A 25,506-nucleotide genomic window follows, 5' to 3' on the forward strand; every position below is an offset into this window, starting at 1 on the left:
CACGCAGCCTTTGGTGCCCCTGGTTGCTGTGTGTTGGGAGGAGGCAGTTCTGGAAGGACTGAGGAGAATAAGGGAAGCCGCATTTCCAGGTTGTACCCAACTTGTCAGGAAATCCAGTCAGGAAAACCAGTCTTGTCAGGAAAACCAGTCTCCTTGTTTCAAGTATTTCCCACCTGGCTGGAAAGCCAAGGCAAGCAATGAGGGAAATGAGATACTGTTCTGCCTTCTGAGGCCCTTCTCCAGCCTTGTCACCTTCTTCCTGTGTCCTTCTTCCCATGTCTGCGTCACCTTCAGCTCTACTGCTCTCTTTATTTCTCCTTGTCTAATCTGGTGTCCTTTTTGTAATCTATTTCTCTGCCATTTTTTCTTTCCCTCATACCTTGCCCTTCCCAAATCCCAAAAAGAGGCTGATTGTTGATGTTGGGATAACCCAGACTGGATCAGACCTGTAAGGACTGATGCAGGGAGGGCTGGATCCAGTGCTGGGGAGAGGGGTGGCTGCTGAGATATTGGAAGGGATCTGCATTCCCCCGAAAAAACGCTTATTTTCATGCCCTTTCCCTCCAGCTCAGCTGGAGGTATGACCCACCCTCCCAGCATGGGGAACAGCACGGGGGAGGCATTTGCCTGGTGCCAGTCTGCGGAATCTGATGCATGGTGGTGGGGTGCTAATCCCACCCCGACAGTGGGAGTGAGGAGTCTCCATGGGCTTCTGCTCTCTCTGTATGGTCCTAGCGCTGCTTGTGTGACCTGACCTCTGTGTCCCTCTGCCTCCTCTTCAGGGATTGTAAGTCTGGTGGCACCCCAGCTGGTTAACACTCCTGGGCACCAGGCTGACAGGGCCTGTGGGCAGTCTGAGGGCAATCTGAGAGATGCTTTGCTCTTTAGAAATGTTGGCTGGTAACAGTGAATGGTATTTTACGGTTCTGATCTGACACACCAAACCATGCACAAAATCAGCACATTTCCTTTGCCTTCAGGCACATCCTTTGCTATCTGAAGTCATCTTTGCTGTGCACAAGGTTTATTGCAGGATGGTGGCCCATGGCAGGGCTTACAAGGCTTGGAGCTGTTGGAGGCCAAAGTGAGGTTGGTTTGGGGAACAGTGCCATAAGGAAAGCCTTGAGGAGCACAGCTCCCTCATTAACGTAGCTCCCTGGTTAACGTTTCTGGAGATTCTGTGCTGCCTCTAGAAATGGCACAGAAACATCTCCAAAAGTTCAGGGCACTTCCCTAAGCTGGTTGGAATGGCTTCCCCAGGTGCCCTTGTCCTCCTGGCCTCTGCTCTAGTGTTTTCAGCCCACTGTGCTTGCTTCCTTCATAGACCAGATGGCGTGAGCTGACTTCACAAGTCTTTGTCACTGTGGGAGAAGGTCTCCCTGCTCCAGAAACCCGTGATGCTGAGGTCCCATCGTAGCCTGACGGGCCACATTCAGCTGTCAGTTGTACACCTGCATGTTCTCTGGATCTGCAGAGCTTAATTTGCATCCAAGCTTCATGCCAACCCTGCCCCAGCTAGGATTTAGCTCCGTCAAGTAGGAGTCTCACCACTGAGAAATGTTTAATTTGAAAAGCAATTTCTTTCCACCTAACAAGAAATATTCCTTCTGAAGTGAGAATTCCCTCAGAACGCTGGCTAGGGCTGAGCACTAATGAATTCCTCTTCTCTTTCTTTTTCCCTGCGTCTCCTGGAATCTCTAGCATCTCGTAAGTATAATCTTCATTTTTTCATTTCCTTGTCTGTTGGTGTCCCGGATAAACTCTCCTCTCCTCTCCTGTCCATCATATTCACTCGTGCTTTCCCTATGCTAGGGCTGTTTGTCAGCTGGCAAGAGGTTAGATGGCTGCACCTGGTAGGCCTACATGGATCACACCACAACCATCCTCATCTTCGAAATGGAGACTACAGTTGCTAGCATGCTTTTGTCCCTCTTGATCCTGGTGTACAGAGGTTTTGTGTCTGCAGTCTCCTCCGTAGCAGGGATGATGGCTCCTCGCCCCCATTCTTTGGGCTGTGCTCTGGCCACTCTTCTGTTTGCTTTAGGAACAACTGCTTCTCCAGCCACCTACCCTAGAGAGTGAGGACCTTTGGTTTGGTGAGACTTTTGCCTGGCCCCTGACTCGCACGCAGTCCTGCAAGGGCTGTCTGTCTTCCTCAGTCAGCCTAATCTCTCTCTGTTGTCTGGTGAGAGCTTTCCTGTCTGTGTTTCGTGTCCTCTCCAGTTCAAAGCTGTGTAGTTGGTTAATGGCTTAAAATGGTTTCCCAGGGCGTTCAGGGGCTACGCAGAGAGGAAGAGACGGAAACGAGAGAATGATTCTGCAGCTGTTATACAGAGGTAGGGCCCGTTTTCTCCCATAGCCGTAACCTTGCCTGGTGTTGCATGGGCCCTTCGGGTGTCACTAGTGACGCTTGATGACGTTGAACGTGGTTGTCCCTGTCTGTGTTGCTGTTCATAGGGACATTAGCAGTGGCTGTGTTGGAAATGTGGAGGTGAATGATGCTGCAGTACTCAAGATAGCTAATCTCCATCTTCTTAAAGGAACACTGTCAAGTTTCTTTTAAGCTTCCAAATATAATTTACAGGATCTGTGTCTCAGGCAGGAAAATATACAATATATATATTTAAAAAATTTAAGATGCAATTTCCCTAGCCCTCTCCCAAATATTTGGAATTTGTTTGAGGTTAGCTGAATACTTTTATGTGCTGTTGGTGCATCTACAAATGCACCTCAGAAATCTGAGACCTAGGCAAAATTAACATCTCTAGTAACCAGAAGTCTATTTCTTTAATCTTCTTTTAGAGAACAGAAAGGAAAGAAAAGGGGATGGGGACTGATTCCTTGTCCAGGTATTACAGAAGGGTCCTGGTTTCCCTCTGCTGGCGTCACGAGGCACATCACTTAGCCACTGTTTTAATCAGAGCTGTTTTGTTTTTTTAAATGTGCCAAAGCTCGTGTATTTTGGCAGCCTACTAGGAAGGATAACACAGCATTTGTGTCATTGGTTAAAAACTGCCATGATCGCTTCAGCACTGTTCAAAACAAAGTGGGAGAAAAACGTCAGGTTTTCTTAACTGGGAAATTGCCAGGAAGAATTTTTTTTTTTTTAGCAACTTAAGGGTGGTGTTTTTTTCATCAATAATGAAGAGAAATAGGAATGAAAACTAAAGATGCTGTAAATAAATAGACAGTGTATCTTTAAAAAGAAAGAGATTTCTCAGAATTTTTTGGACAGAGGCGAGTCTTTGTTAGAAAACGGCTTGTTCACATGGCTGACAAATACAGGAGTAGGAGTTGTATACCTTGGTGGTGCTGAGTAGTCAGGATAGAGGACGGAGTCATGTCATCCTTGTGTTGAGTGGCCAGCGTGTCCCTTCACCTCCTGTGGACGCTTAAGGTCTAGGCAGGATTGTACAGTGGGAGCCCATCTGCATTTATCTTGTGATAAAGAGGAGACTGGATAGCAATGATGGGCTTTTGTCGATGTGGGTTTTTGGCTGTGCCATGCAAGCAGACCCTGGCCAGCTGTAAAGATTGCGAGCAGTTAGTGTTCAGCTCTCTTCTCCAGGGAGTGAAGAGGACCCCAGCTCCCCCGCAGTTTCGGATGCTTGTTGGGCAGCCCTTCATGGCCTCAGGTGTTTCAGAAGTTCAGTTGTTATCGCACAGCCTCTTCAGTGCTTGGCCCTGTGTGTCTGGTGCACAGGGAGGCTGGTTTGTGTGGCACGGCACATGTGCTGGTGCAATGGATGTTGCCTCCAGAATGAGTGATGCCCAGTGGTTTGCTGAACCTTGTGACCACTGCAAGGAGGAGCTGGGGAGGAGAACGTGAGAGGTGCTGTTGGGAGTTTTGCAGAGCAGTGACATACATCAGCAATTCTGTCATTGACCTCTGTTCGGGTAATGAAAAGGCTTCTCTGCAGAGTGCGATTGAACCGCTGCAGGCACAGCTGCAGAGCGTGCAGAGCAGGGCTGCTGTGTGTTGAAGACCCTTTGGCTGGGATGGATACCATGGAGGTCGCATAGGGTCGTGTGGACTGTGTGGCAAGCTGGAGCCTGTAAGGAGGAGGACTGTCCAGGAAAGGGAGTAATAAGGAGATTTTATCACTGTAACTTGAGGGATGCTTGTTGAATTTTGATGGGTGAAGAGATCTTGCTAGTGATCAAATAACACTGGGTTTTCTGGGTGCAATTGCAGGAGCCAGGCAGGAAGACTGGGCTGGGCAGGTTTATGTAACCCCACTGCTCACAGAGCAGATTGCGGCTCCCCAGGGGTAGCTGTGCCAGTCCCTTTGTGCTAACATGCAAGCACAGAGGGGCCTGAGGACCAATACAGCTGCAAAAAGCCCTCAGAAGGATCTAGATGGCCATAGGATGCCCACATTAAGAGGCAGTCCCAGGCTGGCACCTCCTTTCCAAAATGCCTTTTTTCTAGAAGAGCTGAGAGGGGAAAAAAAGGCCTTTGTCCCATTCTCCAAGTATTTGGTGCGATGGTTAACCTTGAGCAGCTGGATTCTCCCTGGAGCTGCCCTCAGCAGTATTTAGGAGACGTACCTAGACAGCTGTCCTCAACCCGCACTCAAGGGAGAGACCAAGCTGTCTAGGCAGCTGGGAGCATCACTCTTCTATGGCAAAGACTGCTTTACCCCCATCTCCCCCAGGGTCTGAAGAAGCTCCTCTGCGGAGAGGACAACTGAGCATTTAACAGAAAAATGGATTTTACTCCAAAATGCCAAAAGTCCAAAGGATGTAACAGTGACCTTGGCAATTAACATTGGTGCTCAGTGTCTGGTATGATCTTGGTCTAACAATGGACCATAAAGATTTTCATTCTGATGAGTTACAACATATGTCTAAGACCTTTCTGTGTAAAGAACTACTCTGGTTCCCTTAAAATATTGTATTTATTTGGATTTGAATCTAATGCACAGTAAGACAGCCCACATTATCAGTCATCATGCACCCCAGAAGGCTTTGTACATAGAGCCAGTCCAGCATGTGTTAGTGAAGCGAATTGTTTTAGTTCCTTGTCTAAAGGGGGCACTTGTCTGATCCACAACAGTGAATCTTCACGTACCCAAGTAGAGCTAAAATAAATCTTTGGAAAATAACATTAATAGCCCAAGGACAGATGGAAATTTGTCATGGAATAAACTTGCTCCCAGCTTCACTAGTGCTAGTAGTGAAGCTGCTAGTTTTCCCTCTTGAGCTGCTGAATTTGGATCCTGATGACAACATGGGATCCAAGGCCAAAGTGGGGGACAGTGCAGAAGGTGGCGTGGGTTAAGTGCTCTCCCATGAGGGCTGTGTTTGTGTCGATCTCTCTGTACAGGAGTAGACGTATCTGACTTTCTCTGAACAACTTCACGTTGGTGCTGGAAGTGTCTTCTAGTCCAATTAGTTTGCTGAAGCATCTGCATGGTTGTAACATGTCCCTACTCATCCCACTAACTTGTGTGTGAGCCAGACGACTTGTCATTTTACCTGTTTCACCAGCAGTAGTCTCTCTTGCTTGATGTCTGCGGTGTATGTTGGTGGGGCAGAAGGGAATCTAGGAAGGCTCCCCCACTCCATGCAGGCTGCTGGTACACGGGCTCACTGACATCCCTGGGGGCCACGGGGGCTGCACTGCAGGGTGAAGTCACCCTGACTAAGTAGTGTTCACGAAGGGGTGACACTTTTCTTAATAGTCCACATGCTGCTTCTTCCCTGTGTCTCTTCTGGTGTCCTGTTTGGTTCCTGTCCTGTTTGGTTCCTGTCTAGGTGAGCAATGAGAAACTAAGAGAAACAGGTCCCTTGCACTCAGAGGGGCTGGACAGAGTCCCTCTGCCATGGTCTCTCAGGAGTGGCCAGGACGGTCTGTTTTACACAGACCTGACTACGGAGTGTAACTGCTCCCCGAAGCTTACCCTCTGGTGGACTTCCCTCTGGAGCCGTGTGCTCTGCCACTGAACTCTGCCTGTGAGTCCTGGGCAGGGGCTTCCCTGCCCAGGGTTAGGCAGGCAGCACTTGCAGAGAGCAGGCCCATGAGGACAGTCAGCCTTGCTGAACAGTGCTATCCGAGAAGGAAGAAGCTGCTTCAGTCTTTCCCAGCTCTTTGCCCTGGAGAGCAGTACGGGCTGCATGATTGCTAACAGCACGGGTGGGATTTTAGCAGCTGCTGTGAATGTGTTTGGGAATGAGCACAGCCATGAGCATGGTGTGTGCATGCTGCCTAGCAGGGCAGAGCCTGGGCACCCCACTTCCCTGCTGAAGCATGTGTGGAAGAAAGGAGAGAGGGGAATAGTTACTGCTGCTTACCAGGAGAAGAGGGAGCATTGCCAGCATGGGCAGCAGCAGTGTCTTCAGCAAAGTTACAGCACAGGTGCTTTAGTCATAGGAAAGTGAAAGCAGGCCATGAGAAGGGGACTGCCATGTAGGACCTCACTTGCCTTGTACCACCAGCCCAGGGAGTTCAGAAGAAACAGCCACACTCTTGACAAACATAACGTCCCCAGCACTGAATAGGTGCAGGCTGGGAACCTGGTCTCCAGCTTTTGAATGCCCAGAAGGAAATACACTGTCTTCCCAATTTTTCTTTTTCCTCCCAGTTTTTTCAGTCCTGCTGGGCCCAGGTATTGCTTCATATTACCTTTCTCAGAGGTTTTGTTTGGCCTTTCTTTCAGGAATTTTCGGAAGCACCTCCGCATGGTGGGGAGCCGAAGGGTTAAAGCACAAAGTAAGTGAGCACCTGTAAGATGTGGCTGTGAGGAGCTGGGGTTTGTGCCGGTGGGACATGGGGAACCCTATGTTGTGTGCAGATGCAGGCAGAAAGGACCTAGCATTGGGCCAGAGAAAGGATTTGACCTGCTGATGCCATTTTACCCTACAAAAAAAGAAGTCCAGGTTGTTGCAAGTCTCCAGGACACACAGATGTCTGCAAGCAGCCTTTAAGCTATTTCTGAGGACCCTCTGCCTTGGCCGTGGGAGATCTCTGTGGCCTCAGTGCGAGGAGTAGAAGGAGAGCTGCAGCGTCCTTGTCCCATGTGCGTGTGGTTTTCAGTGATTACTGGCGTAGATGCTTGTGAGGAGAACCAGACCTGAGAGTTCAGCAGAGCTGGTGAGGGCTGCCTGGCCTCTTACTGAAGCTGCGGACCAGCTGTGGCTCCCTGGGGACAGTCGGTGCTTCATGTGCCACATGGACTGGCAGCTTTCTCTTTTCTCCTCCCCTGTCCCACCGCTATCTCCGCAGCAGGACCTGGTGGAAAGTTGTCCGGTGGGAGCTGAGAGGACAGTGGAAGGGAGAAAGAAGAGGAACAGGGAAGAGATTGGGGCAAGGGGGACAAAGGGAGTGTTATGCCTCACTGGCGAAGACATCACCTCTTAGGCCTGGGAAACAGCAGTTCCCTTTCCCTGAGGAAGGCAACACTCCTCCATAACTTGGTTGGGGCAGCTCACTTATCGCTGTGAAATGGGCTGAGAATGGTGTAACCAGCTCCCGAGAGCTGTGGATTGCTCCAGAAGAGGAAACAGCTTGTTCTTCCCACCCCCTGGCCGGGCATCATGTACAGACTGCCCACAGCAAAGCGCTGCTGAGCTGAATTCGCATTCTCTCCTCTCCTTTCTCGTGTGCTGTGCGAAGTGAACAGCAAACAGCGTTGCCCTTTAAAGTGTCTTTATTGGCATCTGAGTTAGCACTGCCTGCAATGAACAGGGCTCACCTCCCCCTAGAGCTGTCTGGAAGTTCAGGCATGCCTCTCTGCCTTGGTAACTCTCGGGTCATGTTTTCAAAGCTTTCTTCATGTGCACAATAGCTAAATGCCTGGTTTTAAATGAAAGCTGAGGATGGAGATCACCTGAAGAACTTCCTATGTGATTTGTCTCCCTGGACACCCACACTTGGACACACTGCAGCAGAGGACAGGTTGCTTCTCAGCTCTTGTAATGCAGATCTGCAGTGAATTCCTGTGCCGCTGACACGAGATGCTGTTACTAGATACACTGCAGCAAACTTGTTCTGTCTGCTACCAGAAATAGGTATTAGTGGCTATAAGTGGCTGTTAATCTAGCTGTAATGGCTCTCACATGGGCTTGCCAAGTCAGACATTGTGGTTGGCAGTTCCCAGGAATTTGCCTGCGGTGCAGCCAGCTGGGCTGAGCTCCCTGGATTTGGCTTGGGAAATGCCAGTACAAACAATATAATGCCCTTTGGGGAAAAAAAAAAAAGGCGGGGGGGTGTGTGTGTGTGCTCACAAGAGTGCAGGCAAGCAAAAACTGAAGGATTTCTTTTGGAACAAAATTTAGAAAGCGTGGGCTTTCCAGAGGCCCCCCTCTGTTTGGTCCAGCTGTGATTGGGATGTCACTAGAACATGAAGAGAGTGCCTGCCCAAAAACAGATGTGAAGGGAGAACTGACTGGACAACTACTGCCTTCTTCTGGTCGTGTATGTGTCATTAGCTGTTGAGTACATCTTCCTGTGAGGCCTTTGAGTCAGAGCATTTACAATGGGACACTGGAATAGCTTTGATTAAATTGAGGTTTGAGCAGTGTGCGTTTAAGGAGAGACCATCAGTGTCCTCCTTTTTCTGTGTTACATACCCTGTAATGGTCCTGCTCAGAAAGTGGGCACTTTGTCTTCTGCTGTCTAGAAGATAGACCCTTGTTTGCTGTGTGGAAAGGACTCACATTTGGCAAGTGGAAGAACAAGCACAGGGGAGTCTGTGATGTGTAGCTTTGGTGGAAATCTACTGGATGTTTTGTTTTGCTGGCAGCAACAGAGGTGGCTTTGGAGTCTGTTAATGTCGTGCTTTGGTTTTATCCTAGCATTTGCCGAACGGCGTGAGAGGAGCTTCAGCAGGTCCTGGAGTGACCCGACTCCCATCAAAGCTGATTCCTTCCATGACTCTCGAGAAAGTGAGTTCTGAGTCCTTTGAGCTTCCTCCTGTGGCCAAACCCTCCAGCTGAGGTGTTGACTGGCGTCCCACTGGAGTAACTCCTCTGTGCCCTTTTGTCCCATCTGTGATCCTTTTAGTTTCATGAGATCTGAGCAAGTAACACTCCAGGTATATGCACCTGTTCATCTGTGTGTACCTATATTTATTTGCAGAGCCCAACGCATCTAACCTCACGTTATTGTGCAGTTGCCAAAGGATACCCAGTGGTACAGCTCTCTTACAACCCTCTGTTCCCATCATCCCTTATTCGCTTGGGACCAAAACAACCTACCTGGAAGCACACCAGTCCAAGGCTACATTCACCGTAGTGGGGCTAACCTGCCTGGCTTCCCGTGCAAGAGCCCCTTCTGAGCTCTTTCCTAGGCTAGAATAGCTCAAGAGCACAGCTGCAGCGCTCCATGAAATGTAGCTTTGATTTCCTGGCCGTGCTGGCTGCACAGATGATAGCTTGGGGCAATCTGATCTTCGTTTGGGCTGCCAGGAATTCCTCTGGGAATCTCCAGAAATGCTGCGATGTTCTGCTTGTGGAGACTGAGATGCTGTTGTGTTAATTTACAGGAGGATATGCCAGCATCTTCCCACTGTCTTTTTATAGAGGGAACGGCTCTTTTACCCAGATTTTATTGAAATCCTGTAGGCAAGGGACTTGGTGGATATGAGTTTGCCCATGTTGAAATAGGTTGTATTGTTAATGAATTTCACTTATGAAATGAACTGACCTACCAGGTAAGCACGAGATCCACCCCTCCTAGCTGTAGAAGACACCATACCAGGTTGTAGGGGGAGATGTATGAAAGGCCAGGTTCAAAACATGACCCGATTGTTCCTTTGCAGTCTGATTCCTCCCTGCTCCCTCAGCTAACTCAGAGGCGAATGGAAAAGACATGGTTCAGACAGGCTCCAGGCGCTGCCCAGTGACACTCGGACATCCCGAAAGGCACAAATAGAGGCATCTTGGTTCTCTTTCCTCAGTCCTTGGCTTCAGGGAACCATCTCTATTTTTAACCTTTAATGGTCAATTATATTCCTTCCAGATGTTTTTTTTCCGCAGGAGGCATTGAAGGCCAACAGGTAAGGTCAATTTGGAGAGCAAATTCAAGTATACTGTTGCAATACTACTGTGTTTGCTACAGCTGTCCTCACACTCTGGGAATTCTCTGCCAGGATCAGTTTGACCAACAAGGCAGAGTTTCTTTATAATCACTCGAAGACGTAGTCAGAGCAGTAATTACTACAAGGAGACCAGCTTTGAAGTCTTTGGACTTTTGCTCATCAGCTTGGCAATGTTAAAGCGTAGAGAGTCTGTCTGCGTTCTGTCTCCTTCTCCATTTCTGAAATGACAGGGTGACTGTTGTGAATTAGCATTTGAAAGCTAAACGTGGTGACTGTGAGAGTGAAGAAAAGTTATGTGATATGTGGTATTGGGCTCTGTGTGTGCAGTCTTCATTTGTTAAGTGTTTGTCTGTTTAGAGACGCCAGCCCCGAAGTGTGGTGTCTGTCGCTCTGTGGAAGAAAGGAGGGCACAAGTCTCATGGCTTGTGGTACCTCTTGCAAGGTAGCTGCCAGACAGGATGGAGTGGGGAAGGCAAGCTGTTCTGCCCTTGTAATGCACACTGTGTTCTGGCAGGCCATGACCTTCAGGATTCCTGCGGCACTTTGGATGGCGACTTTGACTTGAACTGGGAAGCAGAAAAGGAACTTGAAGCCATGGCATGTGACGGAGAAGACTTTATTCCACCAAAAATAATGGTGAGGGTTTCAAGCTCAGCTACCTGTATCTACTCAGGCTCTGTCTGTCCTTTCAGAGCTGCTAAGTTTAGGATCTTCATGGGAAGAGGCAAGTCTTTTGTATAGGCAACTCTTCAGGTGTGTATGAGGGTCACTCAGAGACCAGTCAAGACATGACATGGTATTCAGCATCTGTTATTGCTGGAGATAGTGTGTTGGAAAAAACCCTAGAAGTGGAAGGACCTGTAGTCCAATCCCAAATCAGAGCAGGACTGTCACCAACACTGAATCGAGTTAGCCTGAGTCTTGATGACCCTGACAATAGAGACCTGAGTCCCCAGTCCCAGCAGTCCTTCCCTCCTGTTGTTACTTGCCTGATTGCTTTGGAGCTGTATGTCATCCCTTGAGATGCTTTCTGCTCTTTTATCATTCCTTGATGCTAGGCTTCCCCCTGTGCTCCCTCCTGCTCTGCTCTGTGGGGTTTGGCAGACGGGACCAGGGTCTGACACATCCCTTCTTTGACCACATGCACAAGTACTCAGGCAAAATGGGGTCTCAGGCTTCCAGCTTGTTCTCAGGGCAGTATTGCCAGTCCAGCAGTGCAGTGCTGTGTTTGAATGGGTCCTGCTAAGACTTGGGAAGAGTGAAGGACATGGAGACAGTCTGCTTTTATATGTGTTCCCAGGCTGTCTGTGCAGACTCAGTCCTAAAGCACCCTCAGGGCAAAGTGACCAGGTGGGACCCAAACACTAGGCACCCAACACTTGGGTTTGTTCAGCCCTTGACACCTCCAGTGTGTCTCCCCAGGTTGTACTGATGATAGAGTGCATGTGATGATTGTCCATCCCTGGACTCTGTGTATTGTGCCTCTTCAGAAACTTTACATTAACTCCCATGTGGCTGAAGCAGTGATGTGCTGCCTGCCAGGAGGGAGGGCTTTGAAGCCAGCCCAAGCTGGAAGCCAGGCTGCACTTACAAGCCCACCAGCACCGCTGCCTGCTCCACTCTCACAGCGATGAACAGAGGTGCCTGAAATCACAGCACAGTCAAATTGCCCGTATTCCCATAGCCCTTTGGCTTGTGCTGATGGCAGGCCCATCCTCTCGGGCTGTCGTGCTGATGGAGCCAGCTGAAGCTTCAGCCAGAGTTCCCAGGCAACCTGCATCTGCCTGACATCCTACAGCTCTGTGCCTACCTGTGCCTGATGCCGTTTCATCCCTTGGCTGGTTCCTGTTCAGGCATGCAGCCGTCCCACCACCAGCCGGCTACGCGTCCCAGTTTGAACGATCCTCTACAGCCAGAAGCGCAGACCCTTGCACAGAGGAAGGCTGTACAGAAGTGACCTTTAGTGGGATACAGCCATTCGTGGTGACGCACACCTCTGTGCACGCCGGTCTCCCCTTTACAAACCCTTCTCTCAGACTCAGTCCTGCCTTTTAGGCAGAGCTGTGTGCTCATTTGTTGGGGGCTGGGGAGACTGTGACACATGGGGGTACTTGGCAGGCCTGGGGGTACTCTGTAGTGGACCAAAGGCTTGGAGGACCTTCCACAGGGATGCAGATAGGCTGGATTAGCTGCTAGTTTGGGTAACACCTGAGAGCAACTGAATGGGGCACTGTTAGCATGGCCTTTGTGCTTCTGTCCAGACTCTACTGGCTTCTCCTCATGCTGTTGCACTTTTTTTTCCCCTTACAGCTTATTTCTTCCAAGGTGCCCAAAGCAGAGTATGTCCCAACAATTATCCGCAGGGACGATCCCTCTATCATCCCCATTCTCTACGTAAGTATATCACTTGGGCTATGTCTGGATGTGTGGGAGCAGGCTTCATACAGATAATTTTTTTTTTTGGTCCCTGTTGTGGTTTAGCCCCAGTCGGCAACCAAGCATCACACAGCCGCTTGCTCGCCCTCCCCGCCCCCCCCCCCGGTGCGATGGGGGAGAGAATTGGAAGAGCAAAAGTAAGAAAACTTGTGGTTTGAGATAAGAACAGTTTAATAATTGGAAATAATAATAATAATAATAATAATAAAAATTGTAATGAGAAGGAAAACAACAAGAGAGCGAGAGAGGAACAAAACCCAGGAAAAAACAAGTGATGCAACCGCTCACCACCCACTGACCAACACCCAGCCCGTCCCTGAGCAGCGATCGCTGCCCCCTGGCCAGCTCCCCACCGTTTCTATACTGAGCATGACGCCATATGGTATGGAATAGCCCTTTGTTCGGTTTGGATCAACTATCTTGGCTGTGCCCCCTCCCAGTTTCTTGTGTGCTGGCAGAGCATGGGAAGCTGAAAAGTCCTTGACCAGTGTAAACATTACTTAACACACTGATGGTTTAGTTGTTGCTATCAACGTTATTCTCATACTAAAATCCAAAACACAGCAGTATACCAGCTACTAGGAAGAAAATTAACTCTATCCCAGCTGAAACCAGGACAGTCCCTGTCCCTAGTTCCTGTTATGGCGATTCTGAAACACTGATGTGATTTGGAAAAGCTGTCAGGAAGGGGCTGGGGGTGTGCTGAACCCAGATTTGGGGTCTGGGGTAGCTTTCTGGGGACTCAAGTCTAGGTGGAAGAGTAAGGTGGAGTGAAAATTGCACATGTGGGCTGCCAGACTATGCGGGCACAGCCAGGCAGCATGGGAAGGTTAACAAGGGAAGGCTGGGCAGGCCTGAGCACACAACCAGAGCTGCGTGTTGCCAGGCTTAGGGCTCCTCCTTATGCTCGTTCTTAGACAGGATGAGCAGGACCTCAGAGCTCTGCAGTGGACTGTGAACCCCATCACCCTATGTACAGTGGTGCATCCCTGTCAGTCATGAATTTAACCTTGATTTTTCACTAGGAGTCCTGCCAGAGCAGGTGTCTGAAACACCAGCAAGGAGTCAGGGGTCTCTTTTTCCTAATCACTTTATATTCATTTAATTTGAAAGGGAAGGGTTGGACTGACAGCCCAGAAAACTCAGTCTCCATGTGCAGCAGGCAGTGCTGCTGGGGGGTTTAGCTTTGCTGCCTCTCTCTTCCTTTGAGAGTTGTACAGCGGTCCTGATGACCCTGCTACGCCAGAGGCAGGCGTGGCTGTTTGTTAGCCAGCTTGGATGCGTGTAAAGTCAATGGCTGGCTACAAAACATGGGCCAAGAAGCAAATATGCATTGCTGATGCTGACTACATCTGATGGTATGTGCTTTGGACTTGTCTGCAGGATTCATCTTCAAGCAGGATTGGTCTTCATGGACCATTCAGTCTTCAGCTTCTTTGCTGAGATGTGTTTTAGAGTGGTAATCACTGTGATGCAACTAGAAGCCATCAGTTGGTACAATTGTGCTCTTAGAGCATGTGTTTGCCTGGGAATGGGATTGTATGCAATATTAGAGACTATAATAATGTCATGGGAGCTGGTGTAGTGACAGAGAACCTTGATACGTCTTCTCTCTTGGTTTCCAGGACCATGAACATGCCACCTTTGATGACATCCTAGGTATGTGAGTGTTACTTCCTTTTCTTAACTCCTGCCCATTGCAACTGTAACTGATCAATACGTTACAGTCGCTCCACTGCCCTGTGCCTCAGCTGCTACTCTTTAAGAGTGTTAAGAACCTTAAAGGTGTTCTTATCACCCCAGTGACACCTGACAGTCAGTCAGCTGCTGTTGGATGTGCTGCAGTAATAAAACTTCACTTCTGGAGCCCATTTTCTATTCCAAGCTCCTGGTTTATGAAAGGGAAGCTGAGGCTCAAGGCAGCAAAGGTACCTGTTCGTTGTACCCTTGTAGGAGAGCAGGAGCATTAGCAGAGGGCCAGGACAGCTGGGTCTGGTACAGTGCTGTGTCTGGTGCTGCACCATACCTTCTCTGCCCCGTGATATGCTGGGATTTCCTGCTTTCCACAGCACGAAAGCGAAGGGTTTGCTTTGACATCAGTGGGCATGTAGGTGCTGAACACCTCTCACAGCTCAGCCTCCTGCCTTCAGGACTAAAGTAGGAAGAAATAAGATTCATTTTTAACGTCTTCCATGGTTCATCTTTTCCGACATGTTTTTTTGCAGAGGAAATAGAGAAGAAGCTTAACATTTATCGGAAAGGCTGCAAAATCTGGAAGATGCTGATATTTTGCCAGGTACATGAAAGTTAAGCACTTGGGTGGTTTGTTACAAATTTGTCTTTTTCTACAGGGAAAATTACATAGAGGAACCAATACTCCAAAGTCAGGTTCTGTTAAAGTGACTGTGTACGGGTTTCACTTCTCATTTCCCGAGACAACGAGCAGTCTCAAGTTGCTATGACAGCAGGAAATAAAATCTGATTTAGTGTGGCCAACTCCAGAGCTGTGCTGCTTCTCAGCTGCTTTCAAGGAAACCCCGGCAAACCAGCTTTAGCGCAGACCTCAAAAGGAGGATTTCAGAGAAAGGAGCAAGCATTTGCGATGTGATGATTCTAGTGTTCATACAGCTTCAGTATGACAGTGACAGTGGTGGGTGTTGTGGATCAGACTGGCAGATGGCACCGCTCGGAGGTGGAGGGGTCCACAGGAGAGGGGTCAGGGTACAGGCTTGCCCAGCTGTGGGTGGGACAGATTCAGGCCCTGCTGGATCTGGGGCTTGCCGGGGATTTCCTTCCCAAGTCTCGTGTTCCTCAGGGTGGTCAGCTTTGGACTTCCCCGCAGCTATGCAAGGAACCTTGAAATGAGAAGTTAGCAAGGTAACCTAACTTGAGGTCCCTCCCATGTGCCTAATGCTGCAAAATAGCAGGGTTTGCAGCACACTGACCTGGAGATCGCAGCTCGTAATCTTCCTCGTGTTGTGCTCAAACTTTTTATGCCTGCTACTGCCTAAGTCCAGTTCTTCTACAGTGGCATCTTGCCTGCTTATCCCTGCTTTGCTCAGCTTCTCTATCTGCCTACCACGGCAAGTCCCCTAGCATCCCCATTTGGAAAGGGACTTTCTTGCCTTCCCTATTACTCTCCGGCCACCCACAATGGAGATTTTTGTCTATTATTGTGCTTTTCTAGAGTGAGGTGGGCATATAACAGGAAAAACCCAAAAAATCCAACCCCCAACATACTCCCCATATGTGGGTATTTCCGAAGCGAGTGCCTGCGGTGTCTGCTATGGAGGTTGTAGCAGCCGTGCCATTCTGGCGTGTCTGCTCTGCTCCCTTGTGGCCCTTCTGGGTATGGCTGTGCAGGACAAGAAACATATCCAGGGTTTGTTTCTTCAGGGCCTGTGCGAAGTGGTTTGCATTTGTCTCTCTCTCTCTTGCAGGGAGGTCCCGGTCACTTATACCTGTTAAAGAACAAAGTTGCCACTTTCGCCAAAGTGGAGAAGGAGGAAGATATGATCCTGTGAGTGGCTGTGCTATGTTCTGGACTCGCGTAGCGTTTTTCTGCGCGGTTTGCTCAATGTTTGTAGCACGTGGCCTAGAAGGAGCGGTGGAGGGAGCTGGGGTGGCTTGGTCAGGGGAAGAGGAGGCTGAGGAGGGACCTGACAGCAACTTACAGCTCCTTCAGGGGGAGTTGCGAAGATAACAGAGCTGAGCTTATCCCTGGGGTGGTGCAGCCCTGGGACAGGTCACCAGGAGATTTATGCTTTTATCTGCTGTTTAGTGTCTGTCTGGACTAGAGACTATCAAAAGAGGAAAAAAAGATGTTTCCTCTCCTAACAAAGGCTTTGCTGACCAGAAACCCGAACATGCCCCTCGTGCCTCTGTTGCTCAGAAGTGGCTGAGATAGCATTTCTAAGCAGGCGACTAGTGGCAGAAATCCAAACTGTTCCCCCCACAGCTGTCTCCGGTAACTGCCCTGCTAATTGCAGGGGGAAATGGAATTTGTGTCTGCAAAGCCTGCTCAAAGTCCAGCACGTTACTGAGGAGGGTTTTCACTAACATGCCAGCCTGTCAGCCGGGGTTGCTGAGGCAATTTTGCTTCTCCTTGCAGAGAGTTAAGCTTTTCCTGTTTTGCTGCCTGCTCACTTGTGCTGGCTCAAACTTACTTGGCTAACAGTGCTTCGTTGTGGGGAAGAGGCTGTATACCAACCTGTTCCTACGCAACTTTTTGTTGGCATGAGAACTGAGTATTAAAATCAACATCTGTTCAGCGCGCTCATGCTCTGGCACAAACACTGTCAATAAAATTCTTAGGCATGTGTGCACATACATGCTTCTGAACGCCTTCCAGGCATAGCTGGTCTGAAGTTGGTAAGTCAGGAACCTTCAGAAAGCTGTGAACACACAGCTGAAAACTTGGATGCTTGGAAGTGAATGTCTCCATCCAACCTGTACGTGCCTGGGAGGGAGTCCTGAGAAAAGCTTACGCTGCAATCTGCTTGCAGACCCCCAGAGGAACTGCGGGGCTTTACAGCCACCAGGAGTCTGCTCCCACTGCACGGGGAGGTGGTTGTATTTCATGTCCCTTAGGGACAGTGTGCCTGGTCAGTAGTCACAAAATGTAAAGCAGGTCTGACTGGTGAGCAGCACCAACCACTGGCGAACGTGGAACAGCCTGGTTTGGTGTTGTCTCTCTAGCTATGTAGAAGAACCACCTCTCCAGCTGTTCTCTGCTGATTTCATGCCCTGGAAATGAACCAATGCACTGATAACACTCATATTTAGAAAGGGCAATTGTTGATAGAAATGGGAGAGAGGAAATTGGAGGGAACTGCTACAAAAAGAGGATGCTTAGTAAAACTGTCAGTCGAAAAGCACTCCTGGTGGACTTTGCTCCCTTCTCTTCACCTTGGAGCTTCCTTGGCTCGATGAGCCGCTCCTCTTCTCTACCATGTGACCTGGACCTGCTCCTCAGGCCCCTTCTGAGCAGTGTGTGCACACACATCCTTGTGATTACTCATGCATATGGGGAGATAGATTTTTTTTTTTTTTTTTAATTATGTATTCTGTTTTTTCCTGTTTCTTTCAGCTTCTGGAAGAGGTTGAGCCGGCTGATGAGTAAAGTCAATCCTGAACCAAATATCATTCACATCATGGGCTGCTATGTTCTTGGAAACCCCAATGGGGAGAAGGTAAGAGCTTCCTGGGTCGCCTCTCTGGGAATGTCTGCTGAGTAGCACCAAGCCCAGGGAGTCAATAGTCACACTGTGAAATCTAAACCTTCCTCTTCTGCTGTGTGGAAACATGCTGTCATCCTGCCCCATGAGTGGCTGTGAATGGGCGAGCCACCCTATGGATTGTGCCTTCCCCAGAGGGCAGGGGATGATAGGTGAGGAGGAATGATAAGTGACATGCAGGTGAAGCCTTTGGGGGGAACAGTCATTCAAAGCACTTTATTTACTGATGAGCTAGATGTTTTAAAGGACATGTAGTGGAAGGTTTTTTAGAGGTAGGGACACGGATGGGCAATTCTGGGTGCCCTGGAGTTCATCTTTGTTTTCAGCTGCTAACTCTTGATATGTTTTCCTTTCAGCTATTTCAGAATCTGAAAAACTTAATGAATCCTTATAGGGTTGCCTTTGAGTCTCCACTTGAACTATCAGCTCAAGGTAATTTATTTTCTGTACAAAGACACGTCTTTTTGACCAGCCTGCCTCCTTCAGTGTGCATCTTCATGAAAAAGCAATTTTCAGCTCCCTTAAGCCTTGCCATGGTCATCCTTTTGCTTGTAACTACCTTGTGTAGTTCACTTGCTGAACCTGGGTTTTCCCTTGCAATTCCTCCACGTTCACATTTCAGCTATTCTGTTTGTTGTGCCTGAAGCTGCAGAGCCCTCTCCCAGGCTAATGGCAGTGGCAAAGTAGCCTAACTAATAGGCTGCTTTCCAGGCTGCGTTTAGGAGGCTCATCATATTACTAGAGCATACGAAGTCCATGCACATGGACCTGGATGCACATGGGAGCAGAACCTTTTCTGTACCAAGTGTGCAGGTCTCTCTTACTGGTACCGAGTGAGTTGTGTCATCAACGAGCGAGTGGGATGTAGCACATTATAGGCATTTTATATCTCAGTCCACTTTGCTTTTTTCTGCCTGTAGCTCAAGACATTTCAAAGGGCTATAGAATTTTTCCTGTTCTTTGGTCAATCTAAGTAATTATGGGTGCAGTTTCATAAGCGACATATAGTTGACTTATTCAGAAGTTGCCCTTGTTGTTTTATCTTTGCTGTAGCCCTTGGTACTTTGTTCTTTTGGAAGATAAAAACATGGAGCATTAGGCTATAAGTACTGTGGATACTTCCTCTGCTGCTCACAGCTGCCATCAGCACTGATGGGTTATTCTTAACTCCCACTTACTGTCATAGGAATGTACGGGAGTTGAGCACATGCGTGCTGTGCAGAGTTCTCTGTGCGTGTCCTGTTGAGGTTTGGACCCAGCTTTATACAGTGCTTGCGCAGATCCCACAGTGAACATGCTCGTACATGTGTGCCAAGAAGCAACTTGCAAGGAAATTGCTGGGTTTATATGCAGCTTGGCAGGCAAGGCAGTGGGTTCTGTGCACATGCATTTAAGCAGTTGATCTTTCAGGAGGCTGGGCTGAAGAATACGTCTGAATTTATCCCCTTGATCAATCTGGGACGTGCTAATAGTGTACCCTCTCTAATCCTTTGCAAAGTCACCTGAAACTAATCTTAATCAGGCCTCAAAAGCGAAAATCCCCTCCTTGAGCCCTGTCTCAGAGGCCAGGGTTGTCTGCCCTTGTATTTTCAAATGCACTCGCTGCCTCCAGCGCTAGCCCTGTGCGTGGCCTCCCGTCTGTGACTGCCTTGTGAGACCCCCCCACCATCAATCAGAGTGGTGGTGCAGTGGTGCAGAACTTTGCATTAGTGTGTCCTGTTGAGCTCGCTGCTGTGAGAAGAGACAGCTCTGCAGGACAGAGACAGCCTGTTAACGTTAATTTAAAAAAATAATAAATCTATTTCGAGTTTTCAATGTTAATTATTTTTAATGTTTCCCACAAATCTTTGCAATGAGTTTACTCTTGACTTGTAATTTTCTTAAGTCCCTGTGCCAGGTTGCTTTGTGCAGGCTGTTGGAGCTGTTGTCTGATACTCTACGGCCCCCGGCCCCCCCTTCTGCAGTCAGTGCAGAGAGGTCAAAGTCTGGAGACAGACTTTGTGTGCAGTTCCCACCCCCATGGACAAACCCTGCCAGGGCATTATTAAGGAGCCCTTCCTGGTTTGAGGAGATCTAAAAAGACGTTTGCTTCTCACAGGCACCTTCACATGCCCTGGCTGAATGTCGGTATTTTCCAAATGAGGCGTATGGACGGGTTCTCCTGTGCCCCTGCCTGTAGGTGGGTTGGGGTCTTTTTGCTGCTGCGGCCTCTCACACCCCTCCCTCGTGCTGCAGGGTGTAACCCCTCTGCTTCGTTTCACTTCTCCTAGGTAAGCAAATGATTGAGACTTACTTTGACTTCCGCCTTTACCGCCTCTGGAAGACCCGCCAGCACTCTAAACTATTGGATTACGATGACATTTTATGAGCTGGAGAAGACTTTGCAAGAGGAAGTTGATCACCGGTGTCCAAGAAGTCATGCTTATTGCAGAGAGACTTTTTTATTGGCACAGGGAGCCCTTCAAAGCCCTATAGGAGGCAGCAGTGCTAAAGGGAAGGAAGAAGGAGCCCTCGGAAATGTGTCGGGAGGAAAGTCTCCTGGGTCAAGAGAGACTGGAGGGAAAGGGTTTGACACCTCACTCGCCTCGGGTCAGAGCCGTGGTGTCTGAGGAGGAGCTGTGTGAAGCGAGGGCAGGATGGAGTTCCGTGCAGAACTGAGCTGTTTTGGGTCAGAATGGGCCAGATTTGATTCCAGGTCCTTTTAAAGACTTTTGAAGCTCAGGTTTTCTTACAAAAAATAAAATCAATTACCCATGCACTACAATGAAGAAGTGACCAGAGCACAGAGGAAGGAGGGGTTTGTACTGATGGGACCTTCTGTGCTGGGGATCTTGGAGAGCAAGGACTGCTACACCTACTCCTGCAAGCTTAGATCAAAACGATCCAGTTTCAATGTGAATATATACTGGAATATAGAATTGAAATCTAACTTTTGTTTTGTTTAATAGAAAATAAGTGCAATTTTTATAGCAAGAGGGGTAAAATCCCTCCCAATATTTAATTAGTTTAAAATAACACACCAGTAACCGATAGATGAGGTATTTTTGGTCTGCTTGAAAATATATTCAAAATGGTAATATATCTTCTGTAGACATATTTAATCACCAGCAAACATGGTTTTAACATAACTTAGCAGACCCTGCATGTCTGCTGCATTGACTAATTCGGTTTGGTTCGTTACTTTCAGAGTAGCTGTGTTGCACTAACTGTATGTGCTCTCACGAATGTATATTTCTCCTCCAATTAGACACAACTTTGTTACTTTCTATTTTGCTGCTTGCAAAACTATGGGACTTTAGTTTTGCTGAAATACTTTAGGTTAGAAATATGGTACCTGGCTGAGAAACCTCCGTCAGGTTCACTATGGTATAAAAATGAATTAGAAATTAATAGCCATGGTAATTACTTGTTCATGCCAGTGTTTTGCTATGTGTTGAGAGACGAGTTCTCTTTCTAGTCTGCTGTGTGGAGCAGCGCGGTTACATGACCATCAGAACCCTCCAAGGAGACTGTTCACAGAGGCATTTGGAAGAAATGCTTCTGGAGGAATACAGCACGGGTTTGTAGCATGAGTTTGAATCTTCCCTATGTTCACTTGATTGCCAGTTGTTTGTGCATAAACCACCACTTTTCCAATGCTAAAAAGACCTGTTTATTGGTCTGAGCTGCTCACGTCCCTTCCTGTGTCGGACAGAGTAAACCCCAAGCTTTGTCAGAGCAGCTGTGGTTTGAGAACCCAGATTTGTACTTGCTATTTGAGGATATATTTTGAAATATATTTACTTTTTGTTTGTTTAGGTCAGGACGTTGCTTTTTGTTTTGGGAAGGGTTTTTCTCTTCTTCTACTCTCCTGTTCAGAGGATAAATACTACTTACAGTCTGCGTAGGTCACTGGCAATTCTGGGAGGTGATACAAGTTATTTCTTTTATAAGTAAAATATACTGAAGAAGTAACAGGGAAGAATTACCTTGGTTTCCTGATTTCCTGGTATCTAAAATTAGTTGATTGTGAATTGAAAGAAAACATATGTACAAATCTTCTTTTAAATACTTACAAAAAGAACTAGTTGTTCTGATCTGTAGAGTACTCCTTCCCCCGTGACATATCTGTGGTTGTAATTTTGGGGAGCTGGCCTCTGGCTAGAACTGCTGAACCCTGTACATTTATAGCAGTTTTATAGCAAAACTTTTGAAGAAATAATGTACATATAGTAAGTAAGGAGAGGAATAGGTGGAGAGAGATGGTTTAAAGTCATTGAAAGCAACATATTGAACCACATAGGTGTGGGCTGTTGCCTCCCCCTCTGGTTTGGAGCTGCTGGGAAGCCGCCCTGCTGAGCTGGCCTGACCTTGGGAGGTTTGGTGGCTACGGCTCATCCCTGGCTGGACTCTTCATCCTCTTGACTCGGTCATGTTTTCCAGACTTGTAGTGAAAGGGATAACAGGCATCGGTCTGTAGCCTTTGGAAGAAAATGCCAGATATAAGAAAGAAAACAAAATTTATGCCAGTTATCTATTATTTAGGGTGGTAGCTTCCGCCAGCTGTGCTTGTGAGAGGTGGGAGCTGGAGGTGTGATGAAAGCACGAAGTCATGTGTTATTTGGAGAAGGAAATGGCAGAGGCAGGATTAAAATGCTGACACAAAACTCTCTCCCTTTCTGACCCCTTTACCTCCTATGGTTATGCTCCTAACTGGAGACAGACAAACTGTTCTTCCTTTCTCTTTTCTGAAGTAAAATCCCAATTCAGTGAACTTGGTAGCATGAATGTAGCATTGTGGAACTATTGAAAATCTTACTTAACTCCGAAAGGGCCCATTTTATGTATCCACTTCAGTGATTTCTCTGTAGAACTATTGTGTATCTATCCTCATTGACCACTTGTAGAACTAGGGGTGCAAAGTAGAAAGGTAGATTGTACAGTTGCATAACTTCTATAGGAAGATGTATGTTTGAATGAACATTATGGACTGTTTTACTGGTGCAGTTGACTATAGTATAATGACAAACGATTAATGCATTTCTCTCCTTTCCAAAGATCTATATTCCTCATAGTTTGTGATGTTTATGACATGAGCATATTATTTCCTTTGTAGCGTTCATTTGACTAAAGAGATGAAATACTCTAAAAGCTGTGACTGGAAAGACAATAGAGTTTTGATGTTTAAAGTCCTTTGTGCAAATAGCGTCATTGAAGTTAACCATTTCTGAAAGAGGAAAACGCATTTCTTCCCCTTTTTAACTGGTTGAATTTTTCAAGTGGCTGCTGGGAAAGGAAGGGATCAGCAGAGGATAGGATGGAAAGAAAAAAAAGAAAAAAGAAAAAATTGTAATTATTTAAACTTTATAGTTAAAAATAGAGCCTGTAACTTCCTCAGTTGGACGAGCCTGTAAAGGATGACCTCTGGGTGTGTGCTCACCACCAGCGTGCAGCGCGGTCGCAGCCAGGACGTCCCCTCCGCAGAGGCCGAGCGCCGGTTCCTCGCACCCCAAGCGCCTCTGCAGCATCTTCCCCGGGGGGTGTTGCGGACAGGCCCTGGCAGTGCCTGCGGCTCACAGGGCGCTCTGCCTGGGGCAGCTGTGGCTGCTGAGTACACAGGACAATTTGTCCTTCCACTTCTACCTGCTTCTTCCAGCTTTCGACTACCTGCTCTCGGGGTGTGTCTGTCTGAAGCCCTGAAACCAGTTTGTTCACACGCAGTCGGTAATTGCTGCCTGAATTGGCCCGATGGAGCTCACCTCTAATAAGGGTAATTCAAGCGAGCAGTTCACGGTGCAGCTGAGCTCCCGTCCCCGCCTGCTCTCTTAGAGGATCAGCAGCCCTGTCGCACCGTTACGCTCAGCCCCACCACGGGGAACTGCTCCTGCAGCTCCTGTGTGGTCTGGATTTGCTTTTAGCAAGGGCAGGAGAAACGGGGACACCTGGTTAACCCTGGAGAGAAGCAGATTAAACTGGGATAGCTAAATTAGGTGCCAAACCTGTCTGTTCACTCCAGCCGTGCGTGGGAGTTTCTGCTGCTCTTGCTATGAGGCAGTATTGGATGTGACCTCAGACCTCTTACCTGGCCTGATGAATGCCCGCAGAGAGCTCTGCTGGTTGCGTTATGGCCTGGGCTGGGATGTCAGCTCCAGAAGAGGAGAAGGGTAGGCAGCAAGTGCATCAGCGGTCCCGTGCTGCTCCTCAGCCTGGCTGACGCGCTGGGAGCAGCCCCCGACAGCTTGGTGCCTGCAGAGAATATTCACTCAGTGTAGAGGCTTGGAGGGTGTGTGGGGGTGTGTCATGTTTTTGGATGTGACACTTGTCTTATACAGGGTTTTCCAGAGAGGCTTTTCTCTTTGCCTCTCACTTGGCTGGGAAGGAAAGGGAAGAAGAAAATTCAGTTACCTGAGGGACATAGAAACAGGACAAAAAACCTGAGATACAGCTTTTTGCACCTCTCGTCATGCTGTGGCTGCCAGCTTCCCTTTGCAGCTGATCTCGGGGCCTGGGATGGGAAACGGATGAGTTAGCAGATAATCCCTTCCTGCATTAAAAAAAACCAAAAGACAAAAAAAACCCCAGCCAACAAAACCAGAAAAATCCTTGTAGCTCTAGCAGAACATCTGGTTGCAAAGGGCCCTGGTTTGCTGGTTGCAAAGGGCAACCAGCCAACTCATCCTGCCCCGTGCGAGGACTCTGCTGTGCGCACCCGTGGGATCCCTCCTGCTTCTGCCTCCGAGTGCCTCTAGAGCCGCCCGAGCCACAGCCCGTGGGGGGCTCCGCGCTGTCTCTGCGGAGGGGACTCTGGTAATGAATTTGTTCTTCGTTTCGCAGCCTGGACTTGTTGCCTGGAGCTTGGCAGAGGTTTCCTGCTCCACAGGCTTCTGGAGTACACATCTGTGTGTGTTCACGTCGTCTCTTCACACACAGGCTCTTTCCCGTGGTCTGGGGGAGATGCTCCCCCTCAATTGCCCCGGCAGCATTATTGTTGTCATCCATGCTGTGTTAGCGTCTCTCCGGCTCCTGGCACGCACCCATTTCACAAATAGCTGCTGTTGTTCCGGGACGTGACTGCGTTAGTGACCTGTGGCTGGGAGTTCCTGTTCCCAAGGCTCTGCTGGCAGAGTGGCTGCAAACGCTGCTTCGTCACCTTCAGGCAACATAAGTGGGGTTAGTTGAAAGAACGGAAAATGCTGATTTGAAATAGCCAGCCTGGCGAGATCTGGAAATGGGAGCGTGTCCTTAATCCCGGCCCAGACAGGAGGTGGAACGACAGGCTCACTCTGCTCTCTTGGTGTAAATGTAAGCGTTCGACCCATCAAAACCCAGTCTGAGTCACACTTCTATATTATTAATGTATTGGTCCAGGATAAGGTATGTTACTGTATGATTAAAAAAATCTTTCCAGGGCCCTTGGCAATTGGCATGTGTTGCCGGAACCATGCATCAGAGGATGTGCTGGGTTGTGTCATCCTTCCTCGAGCGATCAGGCCGCACTGCCAGTATCAGGACACAGATATGCAGGTACACGTTAAGCTGAATTGCTCTGTACTCTGGGCTTTGCCGTGACATTCCCTGGAGCTGATGATACAGACAGGCCTTCCTGAAGGATGCCACGCAGATGTCCTCCCAAGGGATATCAAGCGGCAATATCATTTTCCACACCATCTGTAAAAAGTTGTTTGTGATCCTGTATTTTGTCCCACTGGTCACAGAGTATCCATGGCTTTCTGCATCTTCTGTGGGAGTGTTTTTTAATTCTTGGTTGTGGAAACACAAGCCAAAGTCAACTGGAGACTGTTATGGTCTTG

At 48.4% G+C, this 25,506-nt stretch overlaps 1 protein-coding gene across 4 annotated transcripts in view; it reads left to right on the top strand.

Moving 5' to 3' along the window:
• NSMF (NMDA receptor synaptonuclear signaling and neuronal migration factor) overlaps positions 1–24,322 on the top strand; it is a 50,708-nt gene extending 26,386 nt beyond the window's left edge. Inside the window, exons 5-16 of one of the 4 annotated variants that reach the window (XM_075519783.1) lie at positions 1,702–1,707; positions 2,268–2,336; positions 6,663–6,715; positions 8,800–8,889; positions 10,558–10,679; positions 12,354–12,437; positions 14,105–14,138; positions 14,705–14,775; positions 15,920–15,999; positions 17,569–17,671; positions 18,073–18,148; positions 19,987–24,322. In XM_075519783.1, the coding sequence (XP_075375898.1) occupies positions 1,702–1,707; positions 2,268–2,336; positions 6,663–6,715; positions 8,800–8,889; positions 10,558–10,679; positions 12,354–12,437; positions 14,105–14,138; positions 14,705–14,775; positions 15,920–15,999; positions 17,569–17,671; positions 18,073–18,148; positions 19,987–20,084 (886 nt within the window). In that variant the 3' untranslated portion in view covers positions 20,085–24,322. The remainder of the gene's footprint in view (positions 1–1,701; positions 1,708–2,267; positions 2,337–6,662; positions 6,716–8,799; positions 8,890–10,557; positions 10,680–12,353; positions 12,438–14,104; positions 14,139–14,704; positions 14,776–15,919; positions 16,000–17,568; positions 17,672–18,072; positions 18,149–19,986) is intronic. The other 3 variants (XM_075519784.1, XM_075519781.1, XM_075519782.1) reach the window with 3 other exon arrangements.
• The last annotated feature ends 1,184 nt before the right edge of the window (positions 24,323–25,506 follow it).

The sequence above is a fragment of the Mycteria americana genome, chromosome 17, assembly GCF_035582795.1.
Source record: "Mycteria americana isolate JAX WOST 10 ecotype Jacksonville Zoo and Gardens chromosome 17, USCA_MyAme_1.0, whole genome shotgun sequence".
Taxonomy (NCBI): Eukaryota; Metazoa; Chordata; class Aves; order Ciconiiformes; family Ciconiidae; genus Mycteria; species Mycteria americana.